This window comes from Lutjanus erythropterus, chromosome 3, assembly GCF_056507025.1.
Source record: "Lutjanus erythropterus isolate fLutEry1 chromosome 3, fLutEry1.hap2, whole genome shotgun sequence".
In the NCBI taxonomy this organism is placed as follows: Eukaryota; Metazoa; Chordata; class Actinopteri; order Lutjaniformes; family Lutjanidae; genus Lutjanus; species Lutjanus erythropterus.
The window spans coordinates 31,968,487-31,982,288 of NC_139319.1; the positions used below are offsets into that span (position 1 = coordinate 31,968,487).

The 13,802-nt window shown below is 38.1% G+C and overlaps 1 protein-coding gene across 1 annotated transcript; it reads right to left on the reverse strand.

The window, feature by feature from the left end:
• Nucleotides 1-780: 780 nt before the first annotated feature.
• On the reverse strand, nt 781-9,790 carry cryba1l2 (crystallin, beta A1, like 2). Its single transcript, XM_084713664.1, has 6 exons — nt 9,712-9,790; nt 9,335-9,411; nt 7,815-7,933; nt 3,135-3,276; nt 2,757-2,899; nt 781-1,015 (listed from the first exon to the last, which is right to left on the reverse strand). The coding sequence occupies exons 2-6, from the start codon at nt 9,407-9,409 to the stop codon at nt 868-870; spliced, it is 627 nt and encodes a 208-aa protein (XP_084569790.1). The 5' UTR covers nt 9,410-9,411; nt 9,712-9,790; the 3' UTR covers nt 781-867.
• Between the last annotated feature and the right edge of the window lie 4,012 nt (nt 9,791-13,802).

Sequence of the window (13,802 nt, forward strand, 5' to 3'; positions counted from 1 at the left end):
TATTTTGCAATAATGACCTGCTCACTGTATAATATCCCTTACTTATCTGAGGGGACATTTGCATCAGACACCAAAGCAGCCTCTTTCTTCAAGCTACTGGTCACAAGGAACAGAAATGACATGTCACATAATTAACTTATATTTAGTTAAGACAGTGATAAGGCAGTTTTTTTTTTAACTTTTTTTTTTTCCCCCCTGCAGTTTAAACCTGGGTATAAAACTGTCTTATTTGAGAGTAAAATAACATCCTAAGTGATGTATTTTAAAAGTATTACAAATACGAACATATTACAAATTACAAGACACTCAACAGTAATTAAATATGCAGTTTAAATATATTGAAATATTGCCCATTTCTAACTAGACAGTACATCAAAACTGCACTTTTGTACTGCAGTAAATGTACTTGTACAGCAGAGTTGTACAAACTTTTGTTGGGATAAATTTTCACACACATGTAGATTAGCATGTGATTTACACTTATTGTTCTGTGACCGTTCTGTCTGTTATGTCCTCTCACGTTACTTCCTGTTATCTGAGCACCAAAGTCTCAGCTGCTGATTGTGCTGAGAGACTTACGTTCACTTCACAAGGAAACAATGCCAAACTGCATAGCGCACTCACACAGGAATTACAGAAAGGACTTGTCAGGGACTCATTCTGAACTTTATTTTACTTGTACTAAGACAAAATGAGTATTAACAGAAATATGAATATGAGCTGGGATAAAGAGGTAGCTGCTACGTCACTGATGTTTTGTGTTGTAGTTGCGGTCCTGAAGTTCAGGCTTCTGGCTCATAGTCAGGCCCCTAAAGCACAGCGTCCGGGTGTTAGCCGTCACTGCTGCTCGTCCTGATCTGCTCCTCCTCAGTGCCTGATGCGTCTGATGGACTGGATCTTTGGAGTCTGGCAGTGGGAGCCCCAGTTCCTCCAGTGCTGGTAGTCTCCGCTGTGTTTTTCACACTCCATGATGTACTGCTGGCCCCTGTAGCCTGGGTACTCATAGCACACAAAGCTGAAGAAAGCAAGGAAGAAGAGGGGAAGTAAGTGAAAGAAGCAGTATGACATACCTCACATAAAGAAAGTCTCCACCATTGTGAAAATTATTCACATGAGAACCTGACTGTTACTGGATTTCATGTCATATGCTGGATCATTTTCATTTAAGAACACTTTTTATAAACATTTTGATGACATATTAAGGAATTGCAGTGGCAGTAAATACATTGTCAATACTCTGGTGTGCAAACTATGAAATGGTGATAAGTGTTTCTACATCACTGCAAACATGTTGTTCATGTTGCTTTGCAATGTGAGGTTTCCAGAAATACCCAGTTATTATTCATTTCATGAAAATTACTGGAACACCACAGATGCTAGTGGCTCTCTGAGGCCGTACTGCTCATATTGTTCATTAAAAAACAAATTACAAGATGGAAATTTGGTTTTGAGCCGTAGAAATAATGGTGAAGTTTATTTGAGTGATTATAATGCTATCACATGCTCACAAAGACAATGTTAATAAGTTGATTTTTAGCAGGTAATGCATACTTTTTAGTGTGTGTAGCATGGATGTGGGTGTAAGAAATTCTTGATACACTTGAGTACTGTGATACTATGTTCTGTGATACTGTATCGATTCTCAAAAACACTATCGTGATATCACGACACATGCAAAGACTTGTGGCTGCAATTCATTTTATGTTGTGTTTAAACCCCCGACTGTTAGATACCAGTGCTGTTATCTATCTTTGTTGTTCTGATTGCATAAAAACAGTAAACTTTTTTTAAAACTCAAATTTAATGCATATGATGGTGTGCCTTTTATATCATGACATTTTTCCTAAAATTAGATTATGAAAATAGTAATATATCACCTTATTCACAATATCGAAATATATATTTAATTGTAACCCCTGTATCATGACAAGTATCATATTGCCAGATTCTTACCAACACACAACACTACTGCTATTTAGAGCTACAAAAACAAACAAAAGGTACAGCTGGGGTTGTTGGGAATGTTATTAATTTTGCTGGTATTTAATGATAAACCAATTTTCTTTTCCTTTGTCTCTAAAACAGATGCACATGCGAGTTAACGCACCAATGCATGTGCAGCATTTACTAGTTCCAGGTTGGATTTTAACAGCAATATTTAAATATCACTAAGGCAACAAATTATAAAAATTATAAAAAAAATGAATTTATACAGGGGTGCACATTTTGCTGTTTCCTATCACTATTTTTTTGTTATGAGAGAGCTCACTGAACTTGGATAGTATGCCCCACATACTTAGATGACCTCATTAATACCAAAAAAAAAAAAAAAAAAAAAAAAATCAGTTAATTTTTTAATTGCTCTTACTGTTTACTAAATTGTTTATGTTTATGTATGGGTGATTATATATTGGTTGGAATGAGGTTAATTGTCTGTCTGTGATTCCTCTATGAATAGATCCCAAATAAGATGGACTGATGCAATACATACATTTGCTATGGGACCTATATTATATACAGTATTTATATATATTATATGTTTATATGTGCAAAAAGTGCAGAGTGCAAAAAAATCCTTTTACCTTGTTTTAGCCATGTAATCCTCCTGAATTGCTACTGTTGTGTCTGCTCTTATTTTATGTCTGTACCTCAGAACCATTGTAAATGAGGGTTCTCGTGTTTTCTGAGAATTTAAATAAATAAAATAATGATGATAATAATGAACTAGAGTGTGCTGGGATGATGCACTGACTTACGCTCCACACTGCACGTGCATGGAGCCCACCTCAGGCCTGAACCAGCCCATGGCCTGCAGGGAGGGATAGTCGTCGCACAGCTCGGTGAAGCGGCCCATGAAGTTTTCCTTCTCGAAGATCATCATGCGGCTGCTGTAGTGAGACTGTGGAGTGGAAGGGGTGTGACACAGAGTCGGTGTGAGACAGTTGCACAGAACAAGCAGTCACTCTGCACTGACTTGTCTTGTTTCTATATTTGAGCTGTTTCAGTCACTCTTCTCGTCACTCCCTCCTCCCTTCTGTCACTCACTAGCTCTTCATTTCCATTTGCCCTTTCTCGCTCTCACACTCCCACTTCTTTCCTCTCATTTCAGCCCTCCCCACTCTGCAGGTACTCACAGCGCAGTAGATGGGGCGGAAGGACATGAAGCGCTCGGTGTGGTAGGACAGAGAGCCGCTGTAGGCGTCCCAGTTGGGGTACTCGCCCCTCTCCAGGATGAACTGCTGGCCCTGAAAGTCATGGTGCTCAAAACCAACCCAACTGGACACATGAGGAGAAGAAGTAAAACAGTTAGACAGCTGAAAAAAAGGAGTAAACGTCTGAAAAAAAAAATCAGTCTGAACATGAAACAGACAGATGACATGTGACACTTGACATGGTGAGAAGAGTCAAAGGTACAGAAAGAGAGAAGCAGATGGGAAATTAAAACAGTCCAATCCCTCTAGTGGTCACAGGAAACAGTGCACTTCATGAGCAGGATAACGAGCAGGTGCATTAAGTTGTTGGTGTATTGTTATTCGTTTTTAATGAGTTTTAATTTTAAATTAGTTTAATGATGACATTTAACGTTTGCACAGTGCAAAGTTCCCAAATGAGACAGTTTAATACCATAACATTTTTTTTTATAAACCACAAACAATACTATAGTTTCTCATTGGCCATCATGCATTTTGGAGATTATTTTTGTTAGTTCTGAAACCCTGAGAATTTTGACAGTTTTCTCAGCAACCACTGCAGAACAATCTGCCTGAACTGACAATGTGATGAAGAAATAAAACAAGGATTTTCAGGGGTTTTGGCCAGACAGCCAGTGACATGTTCCAGTCAGGGTTCACAGAGATGAGGAGGAGTGCACATTTAGTTTAGGTGGAGTGTACAGAGGCAACTGTTGTGGTGTTGAGGAGTAACATGTAACGACATTAAGTCATTTATTTAAAGAGACTAAAATATGTACTCAAATTACATTTACTAATCAAAACGTTGGTGATTACAAAGGTAAAAACTTATAATGTAGAATATAAAATTAATTGTTTTGCTTCGCATCTTTTCAGCGTATGCCCAGATAACATTGTTAATGCTATAATGCTCTCTTCTGGCCCCATTCACTGGGCAGTTTGCACTCAAATTTTGAGCTCTGTTTTTGATTGGTTCTCTTATTCGAATATGCACCACCTCTTGTCAAATCACAGTCAGTCTAGTCTAGCCTAGTCACATCCCACCAGAAATATATCATTGGGCCCCAGTTGCAAATAATTAGAGAGATAGGAAAATGCCGAAAAGCTGCTGTGTAACAGGTTGCGAAACAAATCAACATACAAATCCATCACACTCTCTGGTTCCTCATCCATCCTGGAATAGACAAGCATTCCAGAAACAGAGCAGTAAAAATGTACAAGCCTCCAGAGAACGGTAACTGTTTATTTTGGCAGCAGTGTTAGTTCCTTTTTGATGACAATAAATATCACTTAGCTAATTTATGCTGAATACGAAATTAGAAACAACGGTCTTCATAACCAAAGCTTTCACACCGAGGCACATAAAACACATGAATATTCACTGTCAGTGTATTAAACAGCTAAATTATGCTGGTGTCAGTTAATACTGATGGAGAGCTAATGTTAGCTTGAGTGGGAGGCTGCTGGAGTTTAGTCATAAGATAATGTTATAATAAAGCAGCGTCAGACTGTTTTCTCTAAATTTCAGTTTAGATCAACGGGCGTCTATTGACAGGTTTTGTTATTTACAATCAACATTTAGCACAACAACGGGGAGGAGGGGAAAGAACGAAGGGACGTGACGGCTAACCAATCAACCTAAATTTATTACAGCGTCAAACACTCAGGTTCAGGCAAAGTCACAAAATAATTATTAGACATGTCTATAAAACAAAGGTTTGATTAACGTGACATTAATTCATACAACTGTCTATGGGGTCTTTGGTTTTCTGTCCTCCAAAACGGGGCACGGCCATAAAGTTACAGCGAAGCATCCTCAATCTGATGTACGCCTGTGGCCATCCAAGCCATGTCATTGGACAAGAACACATTCAGTGCTGGAAATTCAACTATATTATCCTTATTAGACACTAATCTATTATTAGAATATATTAAAACTAACCCATTATATTTCAAAACTAACCTTCCCAGCACTGGTCCTGGTTGCTCATTTGGCTAATTTGGTTCTGAATTTCGCCTGTAAACTCTGAGGCTTGCCATTTGTCCACTAAATTTCTACAAAGTACCTTGACTTGGTATTCAGTGTCTGTTCCTCCTTAGTCTGCAAAAAGTTTGCTATCATTATGTAATCATATAACTGTAAAAGTTCTCACCACTTTTTGTACTGAAAAGGCATCAGCATAAACATTCCCGAGTGTTAAAACATGTTCCTTCAATGATTTAAAGGTTTTCTAACCCTGAGTCACCAGAAGACAGCTGCTTGAAGCAGACAGAGAAAGACACTGCTGTCTTTGTGACCAAGAAGAGATGTTGTGGAAATGTACAATGACATGCAGTTGGTAAAAATTAAAGAGGCTTTTAATGCCTACACAGGAAGAAAAAGTTGAAAAGGTCAGTATAACCAAATGCTGTAACTTTAGTCATTTTCCTGATGTGCACATTAAATATTGTTGTTAAAATCACAGAGAGTACAGTAATTATAATGTGCCACCTGGAGCTGAAGAAATGCAATCACTGTTCTGCAAAACAAGAAACAACTGACGCTCCAGCTGTGGCAGAACCTTCACAAAAGTTTATCAATTAAAATGGAAAATATAACTAATGAACTTCATAAACTGAAACCAGCTAATTTAGGACTTCATTTTGATAAATAGCGTTCCAAACAGTAAATCTGATGTTGTGTCAACATAACTGTTGTCTTTGGTAAATATCTTATCAAACTGCCATGAAGCATGTGTAACAGTTGGACACAATGAATAACGAGCTGGCTGCTGGAGGGATTATTCATGACAAATAATCTGCCAATTAGAACAGTTTTTGGTCATTTTAAAAGGGAGAGATTTTGGTTTTCTTGTGTCTTTTTTTCTGTGTTCTTTTCACCGCTTTGGTTGGCAGGGATCCTTTGACAAAAGGTGATGTCATACCTCCATGTACCAATCAGAACGCAGCAACATTTTTGAATCGAAATATAATGACTATGGGAGCCACTGTCAATCAGATTTCAGTTTTTAGGGGTTAATCTCTTAAAGGGACAATTCACATTTTTAGAAGGGGGGTTGTATGAGGTACTGAATAATGACTAATCAAAGGTAATGAATAATCAGTGTATTACCCACAGTAGATGGCGGGCGGCGTGTCCACAGTTTTGAGAAGCAGCAGGAGTACCTTGTCAAGCCAAATATCACTATCAATATCATTTCACCCTGCAGAAAACAGGAGTTACTGGCTCAATCAGTTAGTTTGTTTGCATTATTTTGTGACTTTTGTGTTTTAAAAGTTTAGTCTGGATACATCAAAGTCAAATAATACCACTAACTAACTGATAGAGGCAGCAACAAACCAGTGACCCTCGTGTTCTGTGGGGTAAAATTACTGATTTTGGACAGGGTCAGCAGCAAAACCTAAAAATCCACATTGGTTTCAGTGTGTACTATATTTAGAATATTTTGACCTCTTCATCTTGCCATCAGACAGCCTTTTCTGATGAGAAACTGAAGAAGACAAATATTGCTCTCTCTCGTTCAACCAGACTCCTTTGGCAAAAACTTCCATTTTACCTTGTAGATCATAGGAGTTGCTGATCTACAGATGCGTCCATTGTTTAGTTAATTTGTGTTATTACATGACCTCTTTGTTTCAAAATATGACTTTATTATTTTAGATTTTCCAAAGTCACGCAATAACACAAACAAGCAAGCCAATAAATGGCAATGCCAAAGGAGTCTAGTTGTTGTGGAGAGCTTGATATTTGGCTTATGTAATAGCGGTTCCCCATTGGAAAGGGCTGTGTTACAGTAAGGTAAAGCATTGAAAATATTCTAAATGTAGTGTACACTTAAACTGATATTGATTGTTTTAGATGGGTTTCTGCCACTTCTCCAAACAGAAGGTGTGTTTTCTGTCATCTACTGTAGGGGATACATACAACTCCACTTCAAAAAATACAGACTATCCCTTTACTGAATAATACCCCTGGATGTTAATTTCAAAACTTAAACTTTGATTGTTGCTTATTTATATAATTAAACACGTAACATTTCGAAGGTTTTAAAATTGGAAATAATTAGTCACTCGTGCAAAAATTGGACCATAGAGAGAGATAACTTTTGATATCATAGTTGTCAGAGCAGCATTTCTAAAAATTTGGTGGTTTTCATCACAGGGATTTTGACTTTTTTCTCTCATGAACTGTGTGAGAGGAGGAAGTTTCACACCGTTTTATCAAAGGGATAAAAACCATCACGTGACCTTACAATATCCACTGCTGACCACAGGTGAGGCAGCTTTGAATTGCCCCTGCAGAGTGAAACTATGGCAACATGTATGTCTTCCAGATTAGTTAAAAGACCCCGTTGGCTCCTCAGGTGATTGTGATAAAAAAAATCTTTCTCAGCATTTCACCTGAAAAAGGAAGCTGTGGCAAAAAGAAGACAACCTCCCCACTACTGCTCACGCTGGGTGCACGCTACATGTAGGATAGAGTGACCCGCTTTAGTGGGAGCCTGGACACTACGTCATTACCTCTCTGCCTCTGTCTCACAGACACACACTTACATAAACACACACACAGAGTCAGTCAACTGTCCACAAGAGACTTGCAGGCGTACAGGCTGTGTGACTCACGCTCCACTCTCCACTCGGATGGAGCGGATGTTGTCCAGGCCGCAGTTGTGGATGTTGCAGCACTCGGAGGTGAACTCCAGACACTTGCCCTGGAAGTGCTCCCGCTCGAACACAGTGACCTGCATACAGGGGAGGACAGGGGGGAGACGTGGTGTGTGTGTGTGTGTGTGTGTGTATCAGGGTTGGGTAGTAAGAGATTACATGTAATAAGGGTTACATAATCAGATTACATTAAAAAAAAAATCTATAATCAGCCCAGAGTACATTGGAAAAATGTGTGATTGGACAGTCCTGCAACGACAATTAACGCAAATTCAACCAATCCCCATGAATTCTACACGTCTTTGCAATTTTGTTCAACCACTACAACTTTTCCTCAAATTTAACCGATGATCGTAGTTTCCCACATGTTCAATCAATTATACCAGTCCTTCATGCAAACATCATACATGTACGTCTAAATGACCTGACTCAGTGTTTTATTATTTGATATATATATATATTTTTTTTCTTATTTTATCACAGGTACTGAAAAGAACGTTTGTTATTGTTATTGACATTTATCAATGCTCTGTGCATTTTTCTATTTTTCTATTTTGTGCTTTCTGTTTTGTCTGAGTTTGAGCTGAACTTTCCCCCCAGAAACACTTCTTCATTTATAAATTAAAGCATATTTTGTTATATATATTTTTTATAATCCTGAGGCTTTTTTGTAAGGTTACTTAGAGCACTCAGAACAGAGTGTGCTTTTGGTCTCCCTGGAACAAGTTGCCTTTGATTTAAAATAAATCATACAAAATATACATACATATTTTCACTTGTTACAATTTCATTGCAGAAAAGAAGACTATAAACGTTGCAATGTGCATAAAACATTTTCAGAAAAGCAGCTACAAAAGCAGCAACAATCCCAAAAGAGCCTGCAAAATCTTCAGATTATAATTACATTGTCAAGGATTATTTATGTTTTATGTTTTTTTTTATGTTGATTAATGGATAATGGAGTGTTAATTGTTTTTCATTTAGACTGAAAATGGAAGCTTGACATTTTGAGTAAAAGCTCCTCTTGTGTTACACCAGCAAGTCCATTCAGCGACAAACTTACACAAAAGAAACAGCGTCCAACATGTTGGGAGGATACACATGCAAAAGCTGCATGTTTCAAAAGAATATATATGTATACATATATATATATATGTATATATATATATATATGTATATATACATACATATATGTGTGTGTGTGTGTGTGTGTGTATTTGTGGAACAGAATTTTATGGTTGTGTCTATTTTTACATATTTCCAGTGTTTGATTTTGAAGTAAATAAAAAGTATCCAGATTAGATTACATTTTTTGTAATCCAATGGAATATGTTACTCACTACAAAAACTGCCATGTAATTTAAATTAGTAACTGACTACATTCAAAAGTAATCTGACCCAGACCTCTGCGTATATGTGTGTTTATGTGTGTTTGTGTGTGTGTGTGTGTGTGTGTATGTGTGTGTGTGTGTATTCACCTTAAAGAAAGGGGCTATACCCATGACGGGGAAGTACGTGGAAGAGGTCATGTGGGTTCTAGCGACTCTGTTCATTTCTAAAGGTGAATAGAAAAAATGAACATTAAACAGTAACATTTATCAGTACTAGAACACGTTGATTCACTGGATAACAACAGAAATGTTAAGTGAACTTTAATTTAATTCATATAGTTTCCAGTTGTTGTAACTAACAATATTTTCTTCCATATGAAATTTTTTTAAACTTAATTTCAACTTCTCAAACAGTCAAATGGTGAAAAGCTAGAATTAAAAGCTCCGTGTTAGGAGAAGTCAGAACAAGCCGTTAGTCCGCTCGGTCCGCCCCGTGGGAAAGGTGTTTCTCCGGCCTCTCTTACCTGCTCTCGTCGTGCTCCTCACACATCAGATCCTCTTGACGTAGACTTTTGTCTCCACCTGGCGCTTCCGTTTTATACCGCCGTCCACGCGGGGGCCTCGTGCTCGAGCGTGTGCGCGTGTTGCCTCTACATGTTAATTATATGAACGAGGAGAGTTTGTCAAACTACGTGAAGCACCCCTGTGATCAGCATCATACTTCCTGTTGGCCGCTTCAAAATAAAGGTCTGCCACCTGTACAGTGTGGTACAGTGATTATTTGAAGTAACACAGTAAGACAATAGAAATGGAAAATACAATAATCCACGTGTAATATTTTTAAGTTATCAAATTTTATTTTGGCCTTAAATTAACTGTTCAATGAGGTATGTTCATAAAATTGAAACACTGAATCTTTTTTTTATAAGATATATGTCATTTCTGTAAGTTCTGTAAAGACTTTCCTTCAATAAAAAAACAACAAACACAAGAGGCAGAGTAAGGTTTGTTTCATTGGGGAATTTCACTTGAAGCACCCAAGAACCACTTACAGTAACTTAAAATCACATTACAGTGCATTGTAACAGTGATTATAATGCACTGTGTAATGATTAAAATATATTACAGTTACAAGAAGTATAATACACCATTAACCTTGCAGCAATAAATATGAGTTAGCAACCAGGAATATGAGTTATTCATATTTTATGATTGTCATTAATGAAGTATTATGGATATTTTTGAGTGTGTATAACTATAATTGTACAGTGTTATATGGAGAGTTAGAAAGTTATTTTGTTGACTGAACAATTCATTGATTAATCAGGAAAACAACAGGCAGATTGTCACCATTTCATTGTGAAGTGTGTCTGAAACTGTGGAAGCCCAGTATACACGGTAACATGATGTTTGGCCTTTCAATTAATCAATAATGAAAATATTCATTAGTTGCAGCCCTGAACTATTATTTTGAAGGTACAAGGGGAAAGACTTCCGGTACTCCTCTGGCTAATTGTGATTAACATGATGCAGGTGATGGTGAACCTCGCGTGCACTCCCCTGTGCTCACGTTTGTGCATAAAATGCCGCTTGTGCGCGCGCCGGTGAGGCCGCGCCGCTCATGACTCTCGCGTTCTCTGTCTGTCTTTGTAACCGAACGCGGCCTGTCGACTCAGCAGATCATATACACGCAGGCAGAGAGGTGAGGGTGGGGAATGCGGGCCTGTTGTTGGTCTATTCGTATAGGTCAGCAGTGCCATCGTATAGCGCAACAATGGCCGGGGCTATAGGCAGAGAATGAGGAGGATTTGGAGGGCCATCCGGGGAGCATGTTTCAGTGGTGGCTTCCAAAAGTTGAGGAAATTGGGACAGAGGAATTTAATTGGTGACAGCTGTCATTAATTGATAATAACATTATTGTAATAACATGCTCTTGAAATGAAAAGCTCTACTAGAAATGTGATTTGGGAGAACCTCTGTTTTGCAGTTGTTGAGAAAACTCAACATTTCATTTTCAACCACCCAAATAATGGCAACTCAGGTCCCCACTGCTAACAATTTTTGAAATACAATCTTTTTTTTTTTTTTGTAAAACTCAAAGATTTAAGTTATCTGCATAAAAATAAAATATCAGAACAAAAGATTATAGGTTAGCAAAACTGTCTTTAGGTTATTTCAAAACTTAGAGTTTGAGTAATTCAAAACTAGAAAAAAAAATCTAGTGAAGGCAGCTGACTTTAAAGGTTTCTCCACCTTTTTTTTTTTTTTTTTTACAGTGTATTGAACCATATCATACAAAACTGTGAGAGTTTTACATTAAACAGCATAAAAAAGCAAAATGTGCAAATAAACAAGAGACCTCCATGCGCACGCACACACACACACACACACACACACACACACACACACACACACACACACACACACACACACAGATGTAAAAATACATATAGATACACACATACAAACAAGCAGTGCATAAAAGTGGTTCATTTAAGAAAATGCTCAAGTGAAAAGGAAGGTCTTTGGTTTTGAAAGAACATAACATCACAGCAAGTCTAAGATCAGCAGGCAAGCCGTTACATTCTTTGGGTGCATAAATACTGAATGCCATCTCACCAAACCATGAAAGTGCTCTAGGTCAGGAGTTTTCAAAGTCTGAGATTGTGGTCCTCCCCTCAGACTAAACTTGGTAAAAGACACACTCTTAGTTTTACTTGCTTAGTTTTCCTCAATTATTTATGTCTATGGGATCATTATTTTGTTTTCTGACCCCATTAGATGCTCAACTCTTGAGCCAATATAGCCTAATATTGCTGTTTGACATAACTTCAGACTACACCAAATATATAAAAAAGGTAGTCTAAAGGCATTTATTAGTTTCTGACTCTGGAAAAGTGGGAGACACAGTAACATTCCCTCATACTGTATTTCTTAACTATCTCCTTCTAACACACTCATGTAGGGTACTTTATTTGATCTCCTTGGGATAATTAATGAAACTATATTTTTTCACTTCCATTCACTGAGCTTCACCTAAAACTGTTTGGAGCCCCCTTGGGAAGGTCCACCTCCTACTTTGAAAACCTCTGCACTGGGGTCATGGAGGAGATTTCCACCTTGTGAATGCAGAGATCCTCCTGGGTACTGTGGAGTCAGACCAGTGAGTGCTTTGTAAACAAAATGTAGGATTTTAAATTTAATTCTGAATGTGACAGGTAACGAGCAAAGGTTTCAGAGGACGGGAGTTATGTGATCTGATCTTCTTGTCCTGGTTAGGACCCGAGCTCAGTTCTCGATGAGTTGTAACCTATGGATTGTTTTGTTTATAAACACATAAACATGTATAAGTTTCTATGAGCTGGTTTGGGAAAGGAAGCCTCTGATTCTGTTTGTAATCTCATTACATGTTTTTAGTTATCTAGCTGTCTTTGCTAACATAGTTATGGTAGCTCGTATTACATTTGCTAAAAATGTAGCCGGGGGGATGCATTTTACAGGTTAAATCAGCCCAGTTGTACCACCAACTCTTCATATAGGCTACCAGCAAAATGTCACTGCCCCTTGGCTACTCACAAAAATGTGGATGATACCTGTTTGTGGCTGAAACTGACACATTGCATTTGTAAGCGTATGAACTGTATGATATATTAGAGGGAGAAAGTCCACACATGGAGGAGGTGGGGTGGATGTATGAATGAAACAAGCACAGTACTTTCACCCAGGAGACCGGGGTTTGTGTCTTGTGTGAAACTGAAACATTATTAAAAGTTTTAAGATACATGTTACATGTGTCACATGACTTTCATGTTGTGAGTAGCTTCAGTGACTTTCATCACGTGACTTTTGTACTTATGGTAACCCCAAACATGATTTTATCCAAAACCTAACCAAGTATTTTGTTAGTGCCTAAATGTAACCAAGTATTTTTACTGCCTAAACTTAACCAAGTAGTTTTTTGTGCCTAAACCTAATTACGTAGGTTTAGTGCTTAAACCTAGCCAAACTGTGACCCTTTCACAGTGTTGAAAACGGCTTTCTGATTGCATTAGATACAGCAGTCAAAGGGTACCTTCTGCAGACCAGATGCCCAGAGGTGGTGATGTGTTGGGGTGAGAATGTCTTGGTTAAATATAAGAGGACACAAGATGGAGCCCTGTGGGACCCCGCACAATAACTCGGTACTGTTAGAGTGGAAGTCCTCAATTTTTGTCAGTGAAAATTAATTTTGCATGCAAACCACTGTAGAATTGTGCCAATAGCCTTGAGACAAAATATAAATACCATCAGTCTATGAAGCTGCCCTCGTGTCACATCCAAGCAATATTTTGGCACTGATGTCTTAATATAACCCCCTTAGTCCATTACTTCAATTGACAAAAAGGCACAGTTGCCACAGCAACAACCCCCACCACGTCATCTGTGCCTTGGCCCTTGACATTTCATCTAGAGAGAAGATGAAGAGTCTGGCACCAAGTTCCTCTTAAGATGTTCATCGTCATACAGGCACAAAGACATGTGCGGACACATATCTGCAGAAACACACAAAGGCACTGGCTACATCAAAGGACACCAAAGTCACGACCGTCATCATTATCCCACTCACTGCTCTACT

Excerpts from the sequence above, each read along its gene's own strand:
- cryba1l2 (XM_084713664.1), bottom strand. The coding sequence starts at position 9,409 with ATGAACAGAGTCGCTAGAACCCACATGACCTCTTCCACGTACTTCCCC. Across the intron at positions 7,934-9,334 it reads GTATAGCCCCTTTCTTTAAG|GTCACTGTGTTCGAGCGGGA; the intron begins GTGAATACACAC and ends CCCTGTATGCAG. Across the intron at positions 3,277-7,814 it reads ATCCGAGTGGAGAGTGGAGC|TTGGGTTGGTTTTGAGCACC; the intron begins GTGAGTCACACA and ends TCATGTGTCCAG.